Raw genomic sequence first — 23843 nt, 5'->3', positions numbered from 1 at the left:
CTCATAGTATACACTTGTTTAAGACTCTTTTCTCAGGTTTAGTCAAGGTCTTACTTGATTCTCTGAGTTCCTTTACGAATTAGAAGGTAAGGACAGTTATTTCCTTAACTACATAGATTACTTGTTCTTTGGTTTCTACTTTGTGAAACTATGAGATTACCTACTTGTTGTTGTACTTTAATTCGATCTCCTCCTGTGAGAAGCAGTAGCACTTGTTTATATCATCTTTTTCATTATTTATGTTATATGAGTTACTTATTACTGCTTAATCTGATTTTGCTTTTACATTCTCTTTTATATGATGAACTACTGGTTGTGTATGTCATGACTGATCTGAGAATGTGTTTGATTAAGTTTGGTTTGGGATTGGGAGGTGTCCTTTTGACACTTCTGTCCTTGGACATTATCGGAAATAGTATGGGATGTTTTCGGGGTTGCCCATCGACACTTTCCCGAATCATTGGTTGTCATACCTAGGGCTGTCTAGCAGTGTTTGGTTAGGTTGTACCCCTGTTATATCAGACCCGATTCGGAAGGGTATTGAGATCGAACGATCCGTGGTAGCAATGGGGATTCATGGGCGCTCAAGACTGGTAACCAATCCGTGAGAGGACATGGATCACATTGTGGATACTCGAAAGAGGCCATTTATCGGTAGGGTTGCATGTGGTTAGACTTGGGTTCACGGGCGCGCAAGACCGGTAACCAACCCGTGAGAGGACGTGAGAGCTTCTCGTTTACCATATGTGGATGACCTATAGGGTTGATGAGTCCGTAGTCAGGGACTATTAGGACTCTAGTGGAAAGGATACCGGAAAGGATAGCCAGGGGCGAGGAATGGAAGTATCTGGACCTGAGTTGATGTAACTAAGTAGATGACTTGCATTGGGCTAGGTTTTACCCTGACATGCGCCGATACTTATGCCCAATGGTTGTGAGAGAGTGTGTTGACTTAACCCCCAACCATAGTTTGTCCTGAGGGATGCCGGACCCATAACCAAAAGGCGTTGTGTGATTGACCTACCCAAAGAAGTACGGTGCTATGACTTAAAGCATGTCTGCCATAGAGACCAGCATACATAGAGTTTAGATGCATACATACATTACTTGTTTCATATTGCATTGCATCTTGTTATGGTTTGCTTTCATGTTATTTATGTTGTTATGGATTAACTACCTTACTGAGTTTCTTCGAAACTCATTCCTTTTGTACATTGTTTTTTGTTAGACTATTCTACAGTTATTGATTACTATGGCGAACAGTACGATGAAGCGCAAGCCGATGAAGCGTACTACAAGCAAGGTGTTGGCAACAATCAAGATTACTCTGATGATCCCTCAGTTGATCAAGCTGCGTACTACGATTAAAGACAACGTATATGTGGAACGTCTCAAATGGATTGATGAAGTCCACTATTTTGAAGATGTTATCTATAGAATAGAAAACCCTGATGTTAGATATTTCTCTTAGTTCCTTTGTTTTAGTTGTTATTTCTTTTAGACTTACATTCTGCGTTCCACTGTATTTTGTGGAGTGAGTTTCCGCCTCACTCTACTTCTTTTGATGTGATTACATTTGGTATCATATTTTTGCACTCTGATTATATTGATTATTAATTTCTTGACTTTAATCTTTTGTTTATAATATTTTAAACCTTGATTATTTCCTGTTTATGATTATGTTATTGTATATGTGGGAGGATGATTTCCTCAATACTTGATCTTCGGGTCTGTGGATCACACTCTCAGGTATGCCAGTTAGGGTACCGGCTGGGAGAATGTGATAGAGTGTACCTTCGAATCTCCTTCTTTGGATGTATTTGAGCTTTCTTCGGATAGTCGTTGGATCTTAACAGATAGATCCGTTGAGTGATAGATCTCTTCTAGGTTGGACTAGTAGATGACTCCTTTGATAATACGATCGTTATATGGTAGTTATTCATATACTACCCTTAATAGGAAAAAATTAACTTTAATTTCACTTTTCTTTTTTAAAAAGAAACCACCAAATAAAGAAAAGATGTAATTAAATAGAAACTAAAATATTAAGAAATATAATATTTAATTCAAAGCTGAAAATTGAAAATCACATAATATATGCTGACTATTATGTATGTTACCAAATTTTCTATCAATTAGATCTTATATGCTAATTTGTTTGTAAAATTTCCATCATGGTGATTATGAAAAATTTAAGTGGAATATGAAAGTTTCAACAATCATAAGTATGCGGTCCCACCAAATTCAAAACTAATTTTAAAATATAAGATTTTAAGGATATAATTGACATGCAATATAGTTTCTATAAATAAGGGTAATGCCATATTTTTTACTTCTTAATTTTAAGGGCAAAATAGACATTTCATACTTGATGTTAACAGTCACTTAACACCTTTAGAAGTGAGGGGGGCAATAGTAATTTCACAAAAAAGGGGGTTTGATTAGTAATAAAACCAAAGTATAAGGGGGCAATAGTAATTATCCCTTGATATATTTATTTAAATATTAATTGTAACTTCAAAGGATACAACATGGATGCTCTCAGCAGAAATCGTTCAGAAAAAAGATAATTGAGACTCTATGGAAGAAGTAGGCCCCAGAAGAATGAGATGAGCAAAGGAAAAAAGAAACTTGCTGACTGTTCGATTTGAGATATTAATTTAATTGGCTTATAGTTTTTCGTGGGCCTAGAGTTTCTACAATCTCGTTTTTGTGGAAGGTATCAACTACGTGTGTGGATGTTTGGATCCTCAAGCTTTTTTCTGGGTACCCAGCTTGCTAAGTTGTATGCATTTGTATGGCAATGACTGAAAAAGCTGTAGCTTCCCAATTTTAAGAGCTGTATCTATTGCTCTGGTTTGGTGCTTATCCGTTGTCGCTTGCAGAAATTTGGTCAGCTTTCAAAGATCGTTGATCTTGTGAATGTATAGTGACATCTTTCTTGAGTAACTTGATAACGATTGCAGCCTTTATTTGTTACTGTTTCTTTTCGAAGATTTCCTTTCAAATCTCAATATGCCATTGGTATGATTTTATTCCAAGTACGCATGAGTTCTGTTAATCTGGCATTATTTGAAAATTAGAAATGGATTTTATGCTTCGTGATTTATAGCAACCCAGACAGATATCTTCTTTTGTCGCCTGCCAGGCTCTATACCAATCACCTGGGTTCTGAGTAGGTTGGCTTAATTCTCTGAACTCAATACATTTTATGGGTTTCACACGTAATTTATTTCCTGGATCTTTTGAACTATCTTTAGTTGCTGAACCTTCAAATTTATCATGCATTGGGATTGTCCAGTTCATTCATATAGTAACTGTAAAGGACCGTAAAATGCTTTAAGCCAATGTGGAGCCTGCTTTAGGGCGTAAGCATGGTCCTGAGAAGGGTGGATAGAAAACATCCCTTAACTTCAGCACATAGTTGTGAAATTTGTTCTTTTTATGATTCAAAACTGTGCATCTTAATGTTGGTAGCTTGAGGGTTTCTCCATCTTACCGAGCAAATCGAAAATTAAGGAACCAGTCAATTTTCATCCTTTCATTATATGCAAATGTATTCATTTTTAAAACTCTTACTAAGCTGCAAGTTGTTACCGGATCTGCTAAAAGAGATAAGGTAGATAAAGCCCCATACAATTGGAAGCCTAAGAAAGTGATTTATTAAGTGTAGTAAATCCAGCCATATGGATTACTGGGTGAATCTGATTTTCAATGGCTATGTTTACCTCAGCTGTAATGATTGTTTATCACTGCATCAGGGGAACACAATGTGGTGGCCAGGAAGTAGACACCTTGTTCTAGGTTGCTTAGGCTTGTCATGTAAAGTGGTGGTGGTGTTATTTCTTTATTTTTTATTTTTTTGGGGGGTGGGGTTGGGGGGGGGGGGGTGGGGCAAGGTTATTATTGTAATTTAAGTTTTTTCAATTTGAAAGAGGATCTATGTCAATTGCTGTTCAGCTATCATCCTGTGGTGGAGTCTTCCATTTGTGCTGGTTGCCAGGTCCAAAATTGTCTCCACAACAAAGAAAAAGACTTATGTGTTAGTTTGCCATATCATTCCAGACCCACTGGAAGATGCTGTGATGCATATCCACCACCAAGTATGGAGATATTTTCCTTACAATAAGCCTAAGATAGGACATATATAGGTCATGGGCCTTCAATCTGATAGATTGAATCTGTAATATGGGTTCCTTTAAATGTAGGAGTAGTTATGTGGACATGAATTTAGTTCTTATTACTGGCTTATTTTATGCTTCAGAGTTTGGATGGTTCAATTTTGGTTCCTATTAAGTTAGAATTAGGGTCTTTAAGTATTTTCTTAGGCTGTAAGTAGGAAATACCCCCACACTTGGGATAGGTGTTATGTTTAATTTGTTTTTTCCATTCCTAATAGGAAAAGTACTTCATAGTTAGGTTGTTAAACCCCTGTTTATGCATGGAGGAATAGAAGAACAGACATGATTAATCAAAATTTTTCTTAAGTAAGTTCTTGCTGCCTTTCTTCTCCATTGTTTAGTGTTTCACGCTTGAAGTCCAAGTGGCTGGTGGTTAGTTTTCAGTGTTTGAAGTCCAAACTCCTGGTCTAACAGTGCTTTCAGTTGAGTAGTTGAATATCTGCCACTCAAGGTGTTGCCAGTGGAGACTGCAACAGCAACTAAGGAGATGCAGCTCATCCCTACCCTTTTCTTACCCGTGTCCCCTTTTTTTGGTTTTCTTGGCAATATAAGAAGCCCCATCAATCCAACTTCAAGTTCACCTGGAACTCCATTAAACCTGCAAATTGATCATCAGTTTCTGCCCAATTTCAACCACATATTCCCCTTAGTAACCTGTACACTCTATTTCCTCTTGCAGCCCTTCATCCATTAGAAGACCCGAAATTTCACTGCTTTCCGAGAACCCATGCATTCAACCGTTGATCTACTCCCACTTAATCATCTGATTCGTCCATGATTTGGAATATCACCCACACATTCCCTATACTCGAGATTCAGTCCAAAGTTCAGGTCAACGTCACCCTTCCAACCAACCTTGGGTCTTGATAACCCTATGTACCTACCTCAAAATCCTGTATTTGTTAAGAAACAAACTTTTACCCTATCAATTGGCTTCAAATTCTAAACATCATTGTATTATTTCATATTATATGCAACCCTTATGTTTAGGCTTGATCTGACCACCCAAAACCCTGTTAGGAAGATCATAGTGTTTCATCCCTGCACACCCTAACCAATTGTGGCTTACCCTATCCAAAATAGCCCAAGTCAAGCTATTCTGCAGGGATATCCTGTCCTTGGCCCTCAATCCTACTGACAGTACATCAAGCCATAAGCTGCAGAGAAGGTTTTGGAGCTTTCAGACCTTTGTGTTTCTCCATAATTCTACACTTAGTAATTCCTCTCTTCTTTTCCATCTCTTGCCCTTTTTCTTTCTCCCTGTTCTAACTGCACCCATGCTACACACTTCACAAAACGATGTGCTCAAACCCAATCAACATATTAGAGAAGGCATTAACTATACATTGCCTAAAATAAATAAAAAATAAATAAAAAGAAGCTAGAATTCATACAGCAAGGCGTTTGTACATCAGGTGTTGGAAATACACTTTTTGGCTTGATGACTCCTTGCAACTATGTAGTTAACTATTTTTTGTAACGAAGTTTTCATTGTCGCACCTTGTCGGAAACTAGGGGTATTTTGGTCTCAAAGTGTTCTCTATTTATTTTTTTAGGGCTGGAGGGGGGGTGTCTTTGGTTACGTTTTATCTTTTATATCTTAGTTTTATTTTGTAGTAAGTAACAAAATCAGCAGTAATATCAAACTCTCAACCAGCTTACCTTTTCAATTGAGGAAATTTCTATTTATAAAAAGAAGGTTGCCTGTGATAGAAATATTATATTCTATTGCATGCTGCTTTTAACAAACAGCTTGTGCCACACTTTTCTTTCCTCTCTTGCTCTTTTTGGTTAGTCAAGGGATTCTAGTTTGTTACCTGGCACCAGCCATATTGATCATATCGAAGGGCTTTCTTCAATCTCTGGCTGCTGGCGTCTTGATGTTGGCCTGAAGACCCATATCTGCATGAAGAAGCCCAAGAAGAGCCCATAGAGAGTCTGCCGAATAGCATCGTCCTAATAACAGTAGGATAAATGAGTCCATAGTTTATTTATTCAGTTCTTTTACAGTGTTACATTGATCACTTTTGTCTTGTATTTCACTGAAATGACTAGATGGTGGTATAAGTTGTCTATGCTGACTATAACATTATATGTGGTGGTAATGTGACAGGTAATGTAGAAGTGAAAACATATGTACAGTAACATTTTCAAAGCAGGGCTCTAGGTTATCTACACTATTTTCTCGATATTGAGTTATGAGAAGCAATAAAGGTGTAGATTTAGTTTTGAGAGAATATGTTACAGATCTTTTTTCTGACAGTAGCATATGTTTGCTTCTATGCCAATGGCCATTCATATGGACCTCAAGTTTGGAGTAGATAATTGGGGTATTCTTACAGATGTACATTAGTATAGAAGGCTGTTGGCAAGTTGATCTATCATACTGTTAGCAAACTAGATATTTCTTTGTTGTGTGTTCTTTAGTCAGTTTATGCAGACTCTTTCAAAGGCTTATCGGGATGGAGTGGTTCATGTCCACTACTTGAAGCGTGCCCTTAGTAAAGACTTATTTATCATCTACATTGATATGGATCTTGTTGTTTATTAAAATGCTAACTGGGTTGGTCAGTCAGAATGATCACTTGACCCAATTTATTGTACTTTTGTTGGAAGATATGGTGTTACATGGTGAAGTAAGAAACAAACTACAATTGTTAGGTCAGTACAAATCTATGGCTCGTACTATCATAAGAATTGATGTTGCGTAGGTCTCTTAAAATGTGTTTTTCTGTTGTGATGCATATGAGAATGAAACATGATAACCTGGCAGCCATATAAATTACTAGGAATCCTGTCTATCATGAATGGTCCAAGCATATTGAAATGGACTGTCATTTTGTTCAAGATGATGTTTAGAAAAAGGGTGAGACACTATTTTCATATTCTTCAAATCAACTAGCAGATATGTTTACCAAGTTGCTATAGTCTGCTCACTTCTTGTGACAAGCAGAGCATGGTTGTCCTATATGCTGCTCATTGAGGGTGAGTGTTGGAAACTAGGGGTATTTGGTCTTGTAAATTTTATTTTTTTGGGGTGTTTCCATTGTTATTTATGTCTTTAGTTGTAATTTGTGATAAGTAAGAAGTCAGGTGTGTTCTTGTAAACTCCTAACCAGCTTACCTTTTATTTGAGGAAACTATATTTATAAAAAGGAGGCTGCTTGCAATAGAAATTTTCTATTCTATTGCAGGCTGCTTTATTTTTTATTTATTTTTTAATACTTTTTTTCCTCTTTGTTGGTCGACTGGATTCTGATTTGTTACACTATCAAATGGTGGGTAGAGGGATTACGTTTTTCAAGTTTTATCCTAATGATGAATACCATCATTGATTTTCTACAGGTTACCCGTATACGCACTCAAAGCACTCGGCCTGGCCCAAAGAATCTGCTTGACAATAAACATGCCTATCTCATATCAGTTCCTGGTACCATCTCCCCTCCGAAGGCATTTTCAAAGCTCAAGTTCAGTGTATCAACTGCAAAATATCAGTGTTTTCAGGTTTGCTTATCATCTTTGTCATTCTTGATGAAGTTGAGTCAAGAAGTTAATGTGGGACATAAGTTTTAGACCTGGGATAGAAATTTATTGAAACCTAGCACATGTGGGATTCTTGTTTATCTTGTCATCTGATTTTTGTAGCTCTTTTACAGAAAAAGCAATATGGACATTTGGCACCCTGGAAAAACTTGGGTTAAGGGGTTTCAAGACAAACTTGGTCCATTAACAGTATGCAAGTTGTCAAGAAGAAAACTGTTGGAGTATATGGGGTTCTGTACGACACTATTTCGTGTACGTCCTGCTCTCTCGGCACCGCAGCTAGATGTGATAGAGCCTGAATTAACGCGGTGGGAATTATCATTTTATTTCCTCTTTCAATCTCTCATTTAGATAGAAGAAATTTTGAATACATTTAGTCTATAACTTTTGATACTTGTGATTGGTTCTTTATGAAAATTGGGTGCATTGTATCTGAAGCATCCAGGACCTGGAAGCTGGACAGTGGGGTGAAAGTTCAGGGTGAGAACTCCATTCCTTTCATGTTGTTGCTTGATGATTCTCAAATGGCAGCAGATTTGTTTATCAAACTTGTTTCTTTAGATAAATTAAGTGGTGTGGTATGTATTGTATGCTTGGAAAATCTTCATTGAAGTGACCTTGGCCTCCTTTCTTTTTTATTGTCTGCAGTTCCCACCATGTATCTTTTCCATTTCCATGTCTTGTGTTCTCCCCCTCTACCTGTATCTTTGGTTATTCTCGCATCTTTGGAGTTTGTCTTCTTGTCTTTTCTCATGTGATCCATATCCATCTCTATCTTCAGGAATTTCTATTCCATGATTTCTTTATCAACCTCTAATCCTGTGGCTGGCCAAATTCCTTTTGAAAGTCTGGTGACTCTTGATGCAGTCACATCACCAAAAGAGGCTTATTTAAATGTGATTTAATTCTACATTGGGTTACGTACATGGTGGCCTTTGGTTCAATGGTTTTCTATAAAGTAAGCAACCTTTATGGGCCTAAACTAGGGGTATTAGGATTGTATGTAGGTGTTGAAGGGTGTATCGAAATCCCCATAGGATCTCAATATCGAGCATGGCAGTAATTACCGCCAGGCGCACATCGAGATTCTGTTGGGTACCTCTTCGCTCATTTTTCGGTAGTGCTTTTTTGTTTCTTTTATTTCCCCCCCTTTTTCCCTGTGTAGTTCCTCTTCATATGGTTAATAATGTTGGGGAGTTCAACTCACATGGTTGCAGCGTTCTTCCTCCCTCTCCTCTTCTTCTCTTTTCTGTGCTCTATTTTTCTGCAATAGGATTAGTAGTTTTATTTCTCATACTGGCTTTAGTTTTTGCATGCTAAATTGAATAGAATTTTCTGGCTTGAACTAGTAATTTAATTCATTTTAAGATATTCTCTAAATTCTCTCATTCTTCACTTTCTGGAAACCTAAAAGCTTAACCATAAATTGCTGAAACTTTAAATACAGCAATATTCCACCATCTGCGAAACCCCAAACCTTCAATGATAGATTTCCCTACTTGGCAGAACACCACCATCAAACCCTACGTCTTGTTAACTCTAACCCTAGTTTTGGCCTAAAACTCTATTTTGACCTAACTGACCTGTCCAGTATGTAGTAGATCCTTGTTACTGGCATTTAGTTGGTCTCGTACCAATTTAGGACTACATCATCTCTCTTACTCTCTCCATCTTGCTGATATTTTTGCAACTTGGGCAACTTTATTTTTTGGGGGTTTCACCACTGGCGGCCAAGTCCACTCATGGTTTTGGGCTTCAATATTACATTTTCAAGCTAAATCACTGGAGAAGTAGAAGACATTATGAACGGTTCACCAAGAAGAGATTTGGAAATTGACAGTCCTGTTCTGTTTTGTCACAAAACAAAATGTCACAACCATCAGTATATGAGGAGTCAGGACCCATGAATTTATTATGCATACAGACTTTGTTGTATAAGATAACTACCTTGAGCCTGATATATCCTTATTAATGCTTGAAGTCAGTAATGATCGTTGTATAAGGTAGTCACCTTAAGCCTGATGTACCCGTGGATCAGTATTAATTTTCTGGTAAACCTACCATTATCACACTGCATAAAGTTAGCATATGAAGTTGGTTGTATATTTTTTCCAGCTTCACCTTTTTTCCCCCTATGATTCATTTATTCCCCCCCCCCCCCCTTTTAATTCTTAATGCCCAATATGTCCAGTGTGGCATGGGTAGCATTCCCAAAGGGCCTCCTTAATGTTTAAAACCTTGTTAACAATATGCATCTCTACAGCCTCTTTCTCGACATACTATCCTTAAGCGAGACCACCCGCTGCTCTTGTTTCAAATCTCTTTTCTTTTCCCTTTTTTTTTGGCATGTTGGATTACAGGGAAAAATCCTCTGCTGTGCACAACTCTCTACTGTGCACAGCAGTGCACATAGATGCCAAACAATAGGCTGAAACTTAAAACAGGATTTTCAAATTAAAAAAGTTCAAGATAGGCTTGTAATTTTTTTGTTTTTTCAGCCTATTGTTTGGCATCTAAATGCACTGCTGTGCACACAGCAGAGGATGTTTGCCCGTTGGATTACTTTTAATTGTTTCCTACACCTCTCGTCTAGGCTTATGTTTTTACAAAAGTGTGAAAAAAGAAAGGTCAGTTTGAGACAAAAATCACCTTGCCTTGGGGGAAGCAACAAAGAAATGCTTTTCTATAGGAATCCAGTAATTGGCAAGATAAGAGGCTTGATGAATAGACCTGTTGACAATGGTCATTATACCAAGCATGACGTATGTAATAGTCAGTATCTGGAGAAAGCTTATCTCCCAGAACATTGATTGCTGGTCGTGTTCGAACTGTATATTGTTGATGAGCATTTATATTTGTGTAACCTAGAAGGCACCCCTTAGTGCCTCTTTGGATCTTTTCATGGACCAAAAACAATCCTTTGAGTGCCTTTGTATATCTTTTAATGTACGAGTAATTGATGGCATATTGACATATAAGCCTGCTATTTTACATATCATACTTAAACTTTTGAACTTTTGGTTGCAAGATATTGTTGATGGGAAGGGGCAAGAAGCTCATGAAGGAGATACAGTAGAAATTGATTATGTTTGCCGCCGTTCAAATGGATACTTTGTTCATAGGTAGATTGTCCTCAACCAACCACAACAGCCCCTCCCCCACCCCACCTCACCCCGCCCCCCATGGAAAAAGGTTCTTAATGCACTTTTAATATTTCTTTCCACTAGGCTGTCATTGTTTATTGTCTTTACTAATTCCTAAATTCTTGGGAAATTTTAGAGACACCCCAAAATAATTGATAAAAAGCACAGACACCCCATAAGTATGTTGAATCGGCAACCACCCCCAATTGTGTTAGAATTGTGAACTTGTTAAGTAAAAAGACAAATATACCCTTAATAATGTTTATTTACTAAAATTAAAACTACAAGTATACACTTCCCTATTTTGTGGGTTTCGATCCCATGGTTTGTTGTAAAATCAACCCTATTCTGTTAGTGTCTAACAGAGAGAATCAATACGAAACACATTATCACCTCAAAGGAGGAGGAAAAGAAATGAAGTTGTTTGTCAAACTGTTAGTTAAAGCCATTTTCCTGAAGAAATCACGAACACAGGAGAAACCAGTAGGTACTAATTCTACTTACTGAAACCAACCCCACCATACCTGTAGAACATGATTCCTCTACAGCTTATCATATTGATTCCTTGCCGGACCCATTAAGAAGGGGATTATCTTATTGAGGGAACTACATAACTAAGGCATAAACACACAGTTTTGGTTCCAGAACAAGATGGGTGGGAGAGAGAATTTTCAGGGGCACTTGGCGAACAAGAGCTGACCTGAGCAGAGTCTGGTAAAGCTGAACTTTGACATTGAGCCTACAAAGAAAAGAAAAGTGATTGCCATCACTGTTGGATCATTAATTTTATAAACTGCAAGCAGTAAAGTGTAAAGCATGCTCAATTAACAAGCTAATAAGCAAGCAGATCGAAACTGAAAAGGGCAGTACCTTGTTTCCCTTTCTGGCAGGAAGGTCACCTTCAATATTCCAATACGTAAAGTAGTCATCTTTGCTGCCACTATCTTTGTTATTATTTTCCAATCCAAGAGTTTTCATGAGGCAGGCACAATGGATAAAAGATGATCCGCAGGGACAACAGAGGCAACAGCTTGGACACTAACAGCAGGATGCAAAAGGAGGATGACATAAAGAAGTCTCTTTTTATTACCAAAAAAAAAAAGAAGTCTCTTTTAGGGGGTGATTTTACATAAGATATCTGTAAAATATGATTCCAGGGGCACACTTGCTACAAGAGAGAGAGAGAGAGAGAGAGCTTACTCGAGGCGAACACAGGGAAAGCTAAGCTAGGGGTTCAAACTGACTCAATACGAAACATGTTAGTATGTCGGCCTTTCGTGAAGTGAAGGGTATTTTTGGAATTCATACAATAAAAAATGATGACTTAAAGGAATATACTGACAGAGTGTACTATAGTGCAATTTTAGGTAGTATTTTGGGGTTCTATGTCATGTTGGCATATGTTTGGGGTATCTATGCTTTCATCATATATATCTTGGGGTGACTAAAATTTTCCCAAATTTTTTTGGTGTCTATTTGAATTTTCAAATAAAGGATGCCATCTTCAGCTCTAATTTTATTTTATTTTATTGTAGCACTTTGGATTCATTCAGTGGAGAAAGCAAACCTGTGATACTTATGTTGGACAGTAGACAGGCTAGTCCCCGCCATACTGTTGCATATTTCATAGCATGAACTTTTCATTTGTTCTCTCCCTTTTCTTTATGGGGAATTGGAAGCAGGTTGGAATTCAACATCAACAGAAATTAATGCATACTTGTAATTAGTAATGTAATATTCTTTGGACATCGATCATGTCGCATATACCTTCCTCCTCCAAGGTAATTCAGAATCCTGATAGAAATTTTCTGCCCTCTAAGGTGGGAAAATTATTCCTTCCTGTGTCAGGTATTGAGTCTTCTTTCTATTGAGGGACAAGGCAAATTGCTAACAACATTGGTTCTCACCCTTTTATTTTTAGTTACTTGGATGCCAAACTAGGTCTTGGAGATTAGATTTGGCACTGATTTATTTCCATATTTCCTATGTAATTGGTTTTAAAAAGTTAGATTTAGATTTGATTTGAAGTGAGGTATAGAAGTTACTACTTTTCAGTCTTTCTGTTTTTTGGAAAGTGTACAGGAATATTCTGTCCAGATCTATGTAATCTATTTATATAGATAAAGGGCCTGTAGTTCAAGGATTCTAGTCCAGAACCTCAGGGAGCTTCTTCCCAAGCTGGTTCAATCTTCCCTTCTTTTATTCTTCTCCAATTCCTTCTCCTTTCTCAGTCCTTGGGTTGGCCTAAGTTCTTACATGGTATTGGAACCTGGTTAATCAGCTGAGGAAAACCCTATTCTCACACCTTTGCTTCATTTTTCGCTTTCTATCTCCCTACCTGGTGTGCAGCCACCCACTGCTGTTTTACCTATGTATTAGATCCTTCTTCAATGACTTACAAAGGATTCTTTACCAACCTACAAGCTACTACTGATACAGAAGACCCAGAGGATATGGCATTGGTTTTGCCATTATTTGCTTCAGTTAGAGATCTGCTACAGCCCCAGATTCAGCACAAGTCATCTATTTCGGTTTGAGATCTACTGTGATTTCTAGTTCCCTATCGTGGCTCTCTGGGATGTCTTTTTTCAACTGCAATACACTGGCCACTGCTTGTACTCTGTTTCTGCCATCTGAGGTACCTGTTGATTACATGCTTCCCACCAACTGATGTTGTTTTTCCTTTGAGGATTGTTCTTACACAATTAATGGAACACTAGATCCAAGTTCTGGAACATTTAGAAGACCTGATTAATGACTGGTGCCTCTTCAAACCAGACCTATGGATGCTCTGCTTTTTGATGTCTCAATGACCCATCTGCAAGTAACCCTGTACTCTCTACTTTGCTGAGTTTATTGTTCTGCTTTTGGTGTTATTTTTCCTTGCCTATAGCCCGATTTACTACATTCTTTTGGTTGAAGTTTTTGGTGATAGGAATTCTTTTGTGATTCTTTGCTGCTACTGCCATTGAGTACCATGCTTTTGTTTTACTGTTTTGCCTCTTGTATGCCTCTGGTTTTGAAAGATACTGCTACAACAGCCCTGTGTTTGACATAATCTACTGATACTGTCTTGGGTTTACGATATATTGTTGTCTTAAATATGCACGAGTACTACCTCTTTTACTTAAAGATGCATCGTTGGTATAGCCTTTTGTTCTCAGTTATATTGCCGATACAGTCACTGATTGAGTTATATTCTATGGCTGAATCAAAGTCCACTGCTGATATTCTACAAGTTCAAATGCTCCCTTTTTTTCTTTTTGTGATAATCTAAGGTGCTGTAGATCACCTTAAAGACAGTTCTGATCCTCCAGTTAGCTAAGAACTGCTAGCTGGATTACCAAGTATCTTCTACACTCTATTTTGGTTTATGTACTTAATTCTGAATTGCTTTTATGAGGTTGAATTGTTTCTTGATCAAGTTAACTACTAAGTTGTCATTATCTTACCTTGATGGACCACTAATCACGTCGATTTGGGATTTCTTTTGTCATTGTGTTGGGGTGACTAAAGATATATCAGGTTTTGAGTTTTGATTATTAATTGGCCACATGTAATGCTATAGGGGGAGATTGAAGATCTATTCTCTGTCTGCTCACGACTTGTATTTGAAGGTGGTATTCTACAGCAACAATATATATCTAATTTGTCTGCAGTAACCCAAACTGCCTTTTACCTAGCTACTTGGTCAACAGTAACCCATATTACCATTTACCTAGCTACTTAGTCCATAGCCCAAGCTACCTTTTACCTACCTATTTGGTCCACAGTAACCAAACTGCCCTTTACCTACCTACTTGGTCCGCAGCAACCCATAATATCTTTGACCTTCATACTTGGTTTATAGTAACATATATTTGACTTAAAGAGACCATTGTTTGAGGCTTTGTTTCTGCCTTTGGTTTAGTAGAACTACCTACTACCTACGACTTGCCTTCTTGTGAAGAGCGTATGTGTGGACTATGTTGCAATAGCTGTGTGATAGAAAAAGAAAGGTGAAGTCTTGGAATCTTGGAGAGAAAGCTATTATAGAATTAGAAAGTGTTGTGTAGGAGTCTTGGAGAGCAAGCTGTTACAAAATTAGAAAGTTTGGGTGCTCTACAAAATTAGAATAGAAAGTTACTAATTTTCTAGTTGATTTAGTTTCATATTATCTTTCCTTTTTGGGGACAGATTTAGGACTTCAGAAAGTTGATTTTTATTTTTGGAATGCAACAAAATTAGTAGGATGGATTTTTCTGTCAATTTTTGGTCTGTTCTTAAGGCTGTAAACTTCACTATAAGTAAAGGCTCTTGAGGGCAGAAACGATGCTACAACAGAATTGTTTTTGCCCCCTCTTCTTCTTCTCTTCTTCTCACTTTTGGCTCTCTTATTTTTCTTTCTTTCCTGCAGCTGCACCTCAATAGAGGATGCTGGTTTTGTTGCATGGAGTTGGAGCTTCACTTTTTATCTACTTGTGTGGACATTGGAGCTGCACTTTTATCTTCTCTTTGTGAATATTCCCACCTACTACTTGTCTATTGTGATGTAGCAACTGGATATGCAACACGTTTGAGACAATTGCTACTTACTACTAGTGACATTATTTGGATAATGTCTTTAACATTATTGTTGCTGCTTGCTCGTGTTGATTCATATTCACTACCACCTATTGTTCTCATTGTTGATGGTTTGTTTGGCATGAAGATTATTTAAGTTGGTACTATCTCCTAGATGAAGTTTTCTTGGCATTTATCAGCATCTGCTATTGCTACTTGTTCTCAATATTGATTAAGATTTTTATATATGTTCTTGTTATTCTAAGCTTTAACCTTCGATATGTATACTCCAGCTTGAGCAAGAGTATTAAATGGCATTGGGTTTTACCCTTTTAACTTTTGTTACTCGGGTGTCAAGCTGCATGCCCCAAGTTAGATTTGGCACTTATTTATTTCCAGAATTCCTATCTAATTAGTTTAGGAAACTTAGATTTAGATCTGATTTGCAGTGAGCTATAGAAGTTAATATTTTTCAGTCTTTCAATTTTTAGGAAAGTGGACAGAATAATCTGTCAAGATCTATGTAATCTATTTATATAAAAATGGGCCACAATTCTAGGATTCTAATCCAGAATCTCAGGGAGACAATTTTCTCTTCTTCTTTCCTTTTTCTCTAATTCCTTCTCCTTTCTGGTCCTTACGCTGGTTAAAGGGTCCTGAATTCTTATAAAAATAATTGAGAAAATGTGACTCAAATCTAGAACCTCAGTTTGGAAGCTGAGGTGCATGGTCCTTTGGGCCTTTATAGTTGTAATCATCTTATATGGCATTTCTTTTGACAGATCATACAAGGCTTGAAGGAAGTCTTAGTAGGCATGAAGGTTGGAGGTAGCTCTCTCTCTCATCTCGTTTCCTTGTCAATTGTGTTGATTAATTGTTAAAGAGTATGTTAACAGGCAAATTACTGAAACCTTGTCTTATTCTTGAAGGTCCTACAATATGAAGCTACTGGCCTCTCCTTGACCATGATTCACTTCTATTTCTCCTTCCCCTTGAAAATATATGATGAATTTTCCTGTAATTGATCCTTCAAAAAATAGATAAAAAAATAGTATGTTAAAGGTTTTTTTTTGGCCAAAATATGGTAAAGGTAACAAAGGAACAAAATACTTTTCACAACCACGATTTCAGACCGACTGATAACAATTCCTTGGCCTGTCTGTGATTTTAGTTGTCTCATGTTCACAAAGCAAGCTTCTTATCCACCCCCCCCCCCCTCTTTCCCCATCAAAACCACAAGCAGTCCCCCATATCCTGTGCTTCCTCAATCTTCACGTCCAGAACCATACCTGTGTGAGAGTACAGGGACCTGGCCCTGATTAACTGCCTTACCAGTTCTCATGGCCCAACCATATGATGTTTTATCTATGATCCATCTTAAATTGGTGCAACTGGATCTTTACAATTCAGAAACTGAACTTCAGATTCTTTCTTCCTTGACCTTTCCACCATTGCCTTTCAGGTAAGAGTGTTACTGTCCAGGTCTTGGTCTGTGAATGATGATTTATACTTAGGATCCCCCCTTAAATTTAAATCTATTACTTGGTTGCCACTTTCTGTGATTTTGAAATTTCAAAGCAAGCAATTAGTCCTGTGGTTTGAGACTAGAAGATTTTTATTCCGTATTTGACATTTCTAGGGAAAGGTACTTAATAAAATTGGTGCAATATTTTGTTGGAACTCAGTCTATGTTACTTGGCAAAATGGGAGGCAATTAGATATGTTATCCTGCTTGACATTTAGAAATTGATGGATGATAATCTCCACTGGGAATTTGTGCATCGGACAGGAACCATTGTGTACCTCAATTGCTCTTATCTCATCATTAACACTTCGTCTGGAACTTTTTCCATGGATCAGTTTCACTTATGGTGACATTGAGGTTATCCATAGTACCTTCAATCATCTTTTAGAAGCATTTTGGTTGTTCTGTTTTCCATCCAAGGATGTGATTTACCACGGATTTCACTATCAGGATTTCATTCTTGTGAAAGACAGTCACCATCCTCAAAAACTTTAAGATGACAAGTATATATCTTTATATGATTCTTTTTATTTGTGGATAGTGCTGAACATCCAAGTTTTAGTCCTTTTGGTTCAAGTCCATGGTGATTTATCAGTGAGCCACCTCTAAAGTCTGCATACTCAGTCATCCTCCTTCCCCCCCCCCCCCCCCTCCCTTTAAAGATGAAGTAATGCTTTTATTTGTCATCAGTTCATGCAAGTTTGGATAGCCCCTCCCCCTTTGTGTGCATATCATTTAGCTCTCCTTTTGCTTCACTTTCTTCATCAGCGAAGGTGGTGACTTCACTCTGCGTAAGATCCCTGTCTAATTTTGCTTCCTGTCATCCATGCAGAATTACTTGAAAAGAGAGAGTCTTACACCTTTGTTTATATAAGATTACTGAAACTCATAGAGTGCCTTATTTTTCAGGGAAGAGGAGAGCATTGATACCTCCTTCTGTTGGATACGTAAATGAAAACTTGAAACCAATCCCTGATGAGGTTTGCTTTATTTGTTGTGATTTTTGCAATTGATTAATGTGTCCTCAATAGACTGCTAGTTTTTCCAATTTCCAACTTTTCCAACTGAGCACCAATAGCAACTAAAGCTAAATTTGAGGAAACAGTATTTTTATAGATTAATCTCTTATGTATTTTGATTTCTGTTCGCAGTTTGGCCCTCGACGTAGTCTTCTTTCTCATGCAAATGAGCCTTTGGTGTTTGAAGTGCAGCTTCTTAAAGTACTATGAGTTCATCTCATGGAATTATGGTCAGATTTCACTTCCTGATAGTTTCCTACATGGTACTGCTTGGTTTAACCCAAGGCTACTATTGTATATTCAGAAATGAAGCTTTTCTCTGAGAACAAGTTTCATATGTCTCCTCTTCTTGGGTTCCCCCCCCCCCCCCCCCCCAAAACTTTTTATTTCTCTGGTCTTTTTTCTCCTTGTTAACTGAAGTGGCATTAGGTTGCATCAGTTTAGGTTGCTGAGTGTAATTACTGTTAAAAATCTGGACTTGGTTCGAATTGCCTGGAATTTCATTAAACTATACAACCCAGAAGAACTTCATGAGTTGATTCAATTGGTCTGTGATGTGTTTTAGGTATTCCAGATCAACTCCATCAAGTGGTGGTGGTAAAGAGTGACTGCAGTTAATGCAGGTTGTGGCATGAAAACTTTGCCTAAAGGTTTACTAGAGCATGTTCGAAAAATCATTTTTATATGAATTTATTCTTGTCTCTTTTTGTTCGTCCATCTACTAGATAGCTTTATATTTCCAACCAAGTAGAAACACTAATAAGAATGGCAGTTTAGAGTTACTATCAGATCACCTTAATACGAAGGCATGAAAATTGAGCATTCTAGGCCTTTTGTCTTGTGGATCAAAAGATGGATGCAACCTTTTATTGGGTGGGTCTGAAATAGGAACTTTTGCAAAGCTAAATTGAGGATCAATATTATCGATGTTGATCAGAAAAATGTAGCCCAAGAGTGAGGTTTTCGGTTACATGAACTAGTTGGGAAGATATGATATACTACCACAAAAGCACTCACAGAAGCTGAGGCGGAATTTTATAGATATTTGCCCAAAATAGTAATCCTTGACAAGTTAATTAGGTGTTCACTTGTTGAACGTTTGGTCGATCACGGGTTCTAGTCTTGAAATATGGATGAGGGAAGTTCTTAAATGGGGGAGCGACCTTTTTTAGCTAAGTATGATGAAAATCCATCCAGTGAGCGGCTATAGCATCTGATTAGGACCATTGGGTAGGATATATTAATAACTCTGCATCAGCTTCTCTCCTTTTCATTAACTGAGGTCTCTAATCCAGCTTACAAGTATCTCGACTAATCCTCAAAGAAGAGCTTATGTATATCAAAGAAGAGCCACAAGAAGATTCAAATTCCTGACTTCTTATTCATAAGGATTGAGTCCCCAGTGGGTTCAGAATGACCATTATATTGAGTTGTCACACATGGAAGACACTTGGAGGGGGGATTGACAAAGAATCTCTCAAGATCGTGAGTAAAATAGTTAACTGTTTACCAGGGTGGCAGAAACTGTGCTAGAAAAGACTGCCAAGAGTTCTACTGGCACTGAATTAAGTTTTAGCTCTTGGGAAGAGATTTAAAACATTTTTTTACCACAACTAGGTCCAACACTCGTGAATTCGACATCCAGAATCGCGAACAAACGCTCCCCAAGCATGCCTGTAGCGAGGTTTATATCCGTTGTGGGTTGTTACTTGTGGACTAACTACATTGTTGATTGTGGGTTTCATTTCAGGTAATTTGAAATGGTGAGGCATAGACACTGACCTCATAGAGCTGCTCAAACCTGTAGCGAGGCTTCCCAGGAGACAGGGGTGGACACACCAAGTCGGCAAAAGCCTCTGGAGACTCAAATTGAGGCTCCTATTCCTAGTCCTTCACCAATCCTTTCAGCTTAGGATGTGGCCAGCATACTGAGCAACTAATACAACAACAATAAGCATACTTGATCACTTCTATTCTCGGGCATGCAAAGCCTATAGTAACAATTCATGGACACCTGGGTTGCAAGCCATGCCACCCCTACCCCACCCCCACCATAGCACTTCAATAGGGGAGGTTCTTCCTAGTGAGACAAGATGATGGACCTCATGCTAAGCTAATGGAAGCTTTTCAGGATGCAAGTCCCTATGTTGACAAGCATCACTAAGGATCCACTCTAGTGCATCAGATGGATTCGAGAATTAAAGAAGGCATTTAAATATCTAGGATGCTGCAAGGATGCCCATAGAGGATGCAGCACAAGGCCGACACTTGATGGAATGCCATTGAACCCATTCTAGCAGCTCTACACCCGGTGGTGACCTCGGAACACCTTATGGAAGCTTTCAATAAGAATTATTTCATAGATGCAATGAGGAAGGTGAAGGAGAGTGAATTCATGGCCTTCCAGTAGGGGTCTATTTCAATGCTAGAGTATTCACAACAATCTGAGAGTTGTTTTTCTTTACCCCAAAGCACCTGAAGTTAGACAAAGCTAAGCCAAAAAATTCTTGAAGGGAATCAGGCCATCCATTAGGGCCTAATTAATTGGCATGTCCAAGGCCGTGCACACATTAGGTTACCAAGAGCATCAAGGAAGTAGAGAGAACTACAAAGTTCAATAGGCAGTAAACAAGAGGAGTATGTCATTCGTGAATCAAAGGATCTGTAAGTTCAATTGACATCCTCTATATGCACCCACTCCACTGCAACCCCTCACAGTAGGAGTTGGGGGTGGCAGCCTCCCAGCCTCGACCAAGAGGGTTTGTATTAGTGCAGTGACCAATTTATGCTAACCCCTGTCCAGAAGCCCCATCTAACTCAACTGCCTCGGTGATCTCAAGTGTTTTACATGTGAACAACCTGGGCACATCTCAAAGCATGCCTAGAACAGCCACCCCAACCTTCCATACCAACACAACTATAGCTCCTAGACCCACCCAAGCCCCACAGACGAGAGGAGTATACAACACGACAGAGACTGAGTTTGAGGCTAGTCAGATGGTGGGGATGGTTGTGGTCTCTATTGCTTCTATTCCAACATACACTTTTTTTGACACAAGTGCATCACATTCTTTGGTATCTCCTTTGCGAGGCGAGTGTGTGTACGTGCTAAGAAACTCATGGAGGCCTTGTTCTTCACATAACTGATATAAGGAGCAATGCTTGATAAAATCAAGAGAAATTAATATTAAAATAGAAGTAAGCTTGGTCATGGGTGAGACTGTATCCAAGTATTCACTTCCATAAACCTAAGCATAATCTTAGCAATAAGCCAAGCCTTCAACCAAGCTAGAGAACCATCCTAATTAATATTATTGGCAAAGACCCACTGACAACTAATCGTAGTCTTCCTCAAGGGTGAAGGCACAAGATCCCATGCTTGATTTTATTTTGAGGCCATTGGCTCTTCAGTCATGGCAGCAATCCACCCAAGAATAGATAAAGCTTCCAAAATAGTCTTAGGAAGTGGATAGCTCTCAATGATGGACAAAGAGGTTGTAGGACAAGAGGAGAAAACCATAGGTGTCATGAGTACCTTATGTAGGGCAATTGGTTTGAAGATGAAAGGGTAAAAAATCTCAGGCTTCACAAATGAAGATGGCAATGAGGTAGAGACTGTGGGGGCAGGGACGCAGCAGCTAGTAGTGGATGGCAAACATAGGTGATGGGTTGTGGTGGCGGAGTCAAACCCTTAGGAACACTTTTTGACTAAGAGAGTAATCTCAATTAAGTTAATAGGTCAATAGAATAAGGAGTAGATTTTAAGAAAGACACATTAGCAGTAATAAAATATTCATGCAAGTCAAAAGAATTACAATGATACCCCTTTTGAGTACGAGAGCTTCCAACAAATAGATATTTAAGAACACAAGGTTTTAACTTAGACTACCACCTAAGACGATGACCAAAGGGAGTAAGCAATCAAGAGTAATGAAAGAAATAACAAAGAATATGGAAAGCCACACTGTAGAACAGAAGATGGCTATTATTAACTAGGTAGCAAGAAGTCAAAATACCATCAGTCTGAAAATGTTTGGACACCTTCATCTCAAATAAAGAGAGAGTGGGTGACCTCCATTAAATGCAAATTTCAGAGTGTAGATGGAAAAAGAAGAAAAGAAGAGAGCCACGATTATGTTTGGGAGCTTCACTTCAAAATTATGAAGTATCCAAAGTACTTTTTATATATAATCAATTCTACAAGGAATGCGATGATATCCAAATACTGTAGTATTGATAGAGTGGAGCTTAAATTCATGTTTAGGATGTAAGTCGTAAGAAAGCATTTTAGTCGTGCATGCTTGTGGATTGTATCCAAATAGTAAACTAAACATGTTTAGAAACTACAAACAAAGCTAATGGGATCATGGGGTACGCCGTTGGAAATAATGGATCAAAAGCCGGTAGTTGCTTTCATGAGAAGTTGCAATGTGAGATGATCGATTGGCTCTCCAATCAATCAACCAGCTGCAACTATCATGGGAAATTGCAATGTGGGCCAGAGGTGAAAGATCTAACACATCTACTAACACTTATGTATCATGTTTGGAGCTGAGACACTAGGTTGGGAAGGTCTCATGGAAGCTCACATGCCAAATCAAGCAAATTCACTTCAGAACTAAGGTGAGGGGCTGTGTGCTAGAATCTAGGATTGCACTTTCATTTTTTGTTATGCCATTGTACTTATGACATCATGACCTACATTGTCATATGCAAGCATTCAGTAAGATCCTTTTTTGTTTTTTAGGCAGAATGCATTGAGTAAGATCATGATGATTAACATGGAATTGTAAGTATGATCTTAGTATTGCACATGGCTATTCATTCACTTGATTATAGAATCAGCATTTTGAGTTTATTTTCAAAAATGAGGTATGAGAATGGACATGGAAATGGATATGAGCAGCATATGTGGACTGAGACATGATGAGTTTGAGTATGAAAGAACATAACCATGATATGCATATGGGAATAGGCATGTGCATTCTTACATTTTAAACATGTCACATACATGGCATCATATTAGAATGCACGACCAAATGACATGCCACAACCCTACCAACAAGGATCATGGTTTAGGGCAACACGTGGTATGGATGACAGATTTTGTATTTATTATGAGATGTGTTTTGGATTGTGATGTGATTGATGTGATGAGCTTCACTGCTTCAGGTTTGCTGTGGTCTCTCAAAGCAATGAGAAATTAATGAGGGGCCACAAGATAACACCGGCATACCATTCATTAGGTTGCCAAGGGACTTTCCAAATCAAAGGCCAATATCCACGAGGAGGTCCCAAGGTAACTCTCGTGTGGTTGTTTGGGTGCCAGCCCAAAGTGATGCCTGAATTTGTGCAGGCTATTGTCTTATAATTGTATCATGATGAGAAGATGGCTTTTGCATGGCTAAGTGTGAAATCCCGCAAAAAACCCTAATCCAAAAATCCATAGTGTAGATCCGAAGACTCGAAGTCAAGGAAGAAGATAGCTGTGGGCCATCCTAATTTGAACCCTTTAGGTCTGATCTAGAACCCTTGGAGGTAGATAATGAAGATCCTAGCATGAATACCCCAAGTGCGTGGAAGAAGAGTGACTTGAATGAGGTTTGACTGGAAAGGCGGACCAAGAATACAGTGTTTACACCTTTGGAAGGTCCTATAAAGTCAGGTAAATCCCTTTCTTAAATTGGTAGAGGACCTAAGTGGTGAGTTTGGCTTTTGGGAACCGAATTCAGCAGTTTTGACCTAAGGCCCTACCTTGGTCGATCCAATTTACCAAGGCAACCGATCAAAGCTTCCCTCAGGGCTGAATTATCTATTTTGGGGAACTTTAGGTTTTGGAAGTCCTATATATTTAAACCTCGATCTAATTTGTACCACTCTGCCTCTTTGC

At 38.3% G+C, this 23843-nt stretch overlaps 1 protein-coding gene across 2 annotated transcripts; it reads left to right on the top strand.

The window, feature by feature from the left end:
- The first annotated feature begins 2696 nt into the window (after positions 1-2696).
- On the top strand, positions 2697-18321 carry LOC149018702 (FKBP-like peptidyl-prolyl cis-trans isomerase family protein). 2 transcript variants are annotated; one of them, XR_016172968.1, is made up of 9 exons: positions 2697-2924; positions 7527-7685; positions 7838-8032; positions 8170-8204; positions 10753-10846; positions 12403-12463; positions 16192-16230; positions 17844-17914; positions 18086-18170. XR_016172968.1 is itself a non-coding variant. In XM_089152859.1 (9 exons), coding segments are annotated over exons 1-9 (741 nt in total). In that variant the 5' UTR covers positions 2698-2922; the 3' UTR covers positions 18164-18321. The 2 variants fall into 2 exon arrangements, 1 of the variants encoding a protein (XP_089008985.1); XM_089152859.1 differs by having other exon boundaries at positions 2698-2924; positions 16192-16237; positions 18086-18321.
- The last annotated feature ends 5522 nt before the right edge of the window (positions 18322-23843 follow it).

The sequence above is a fragment of the Hakea prostrata genome, chromosome 4 (assembly GCF_041222555.1).
Source record: "Hakea prostrata isolate BN-2017 chromosome 4, UWA_Hpros_2, whole genome shotgun sequence".
In the NCBI taxonomy this organism is placed as follows: domain Eukaryota; kingdom Viridiplantae; phylum Streptophyta; class Magnoliopsida; order Proteales; family Proteaceae; genus Hakea; species Hakea prostrata.
Note: the sequence above shows the minus strand (reverse complement) of the source record. Positions and strands in the feature narration are given on the sequence as shown.

What these genes read in the sequence shown, in the direction of transcription:
- LOC149018702 (XM_089152859.1), top strand. An exon ending in ATAGAGCCTGAATTAACGCG is followed by an intron (nt 8,033 to 8,169) that starts GTGGGAATTATC and finishes TGAAGCATCCAG; the next exon opens with GACCTGGAAGCTGGACAGTG. An exon ending in AATGGATACTTTGTTCATAG is followed by an intron (nt 10,847 to 12,402) that starts GTAGATTGTCCT and finishes ATTTTATTGTAG; the next exon opens with CACTTTGGATTCATTCAGTG.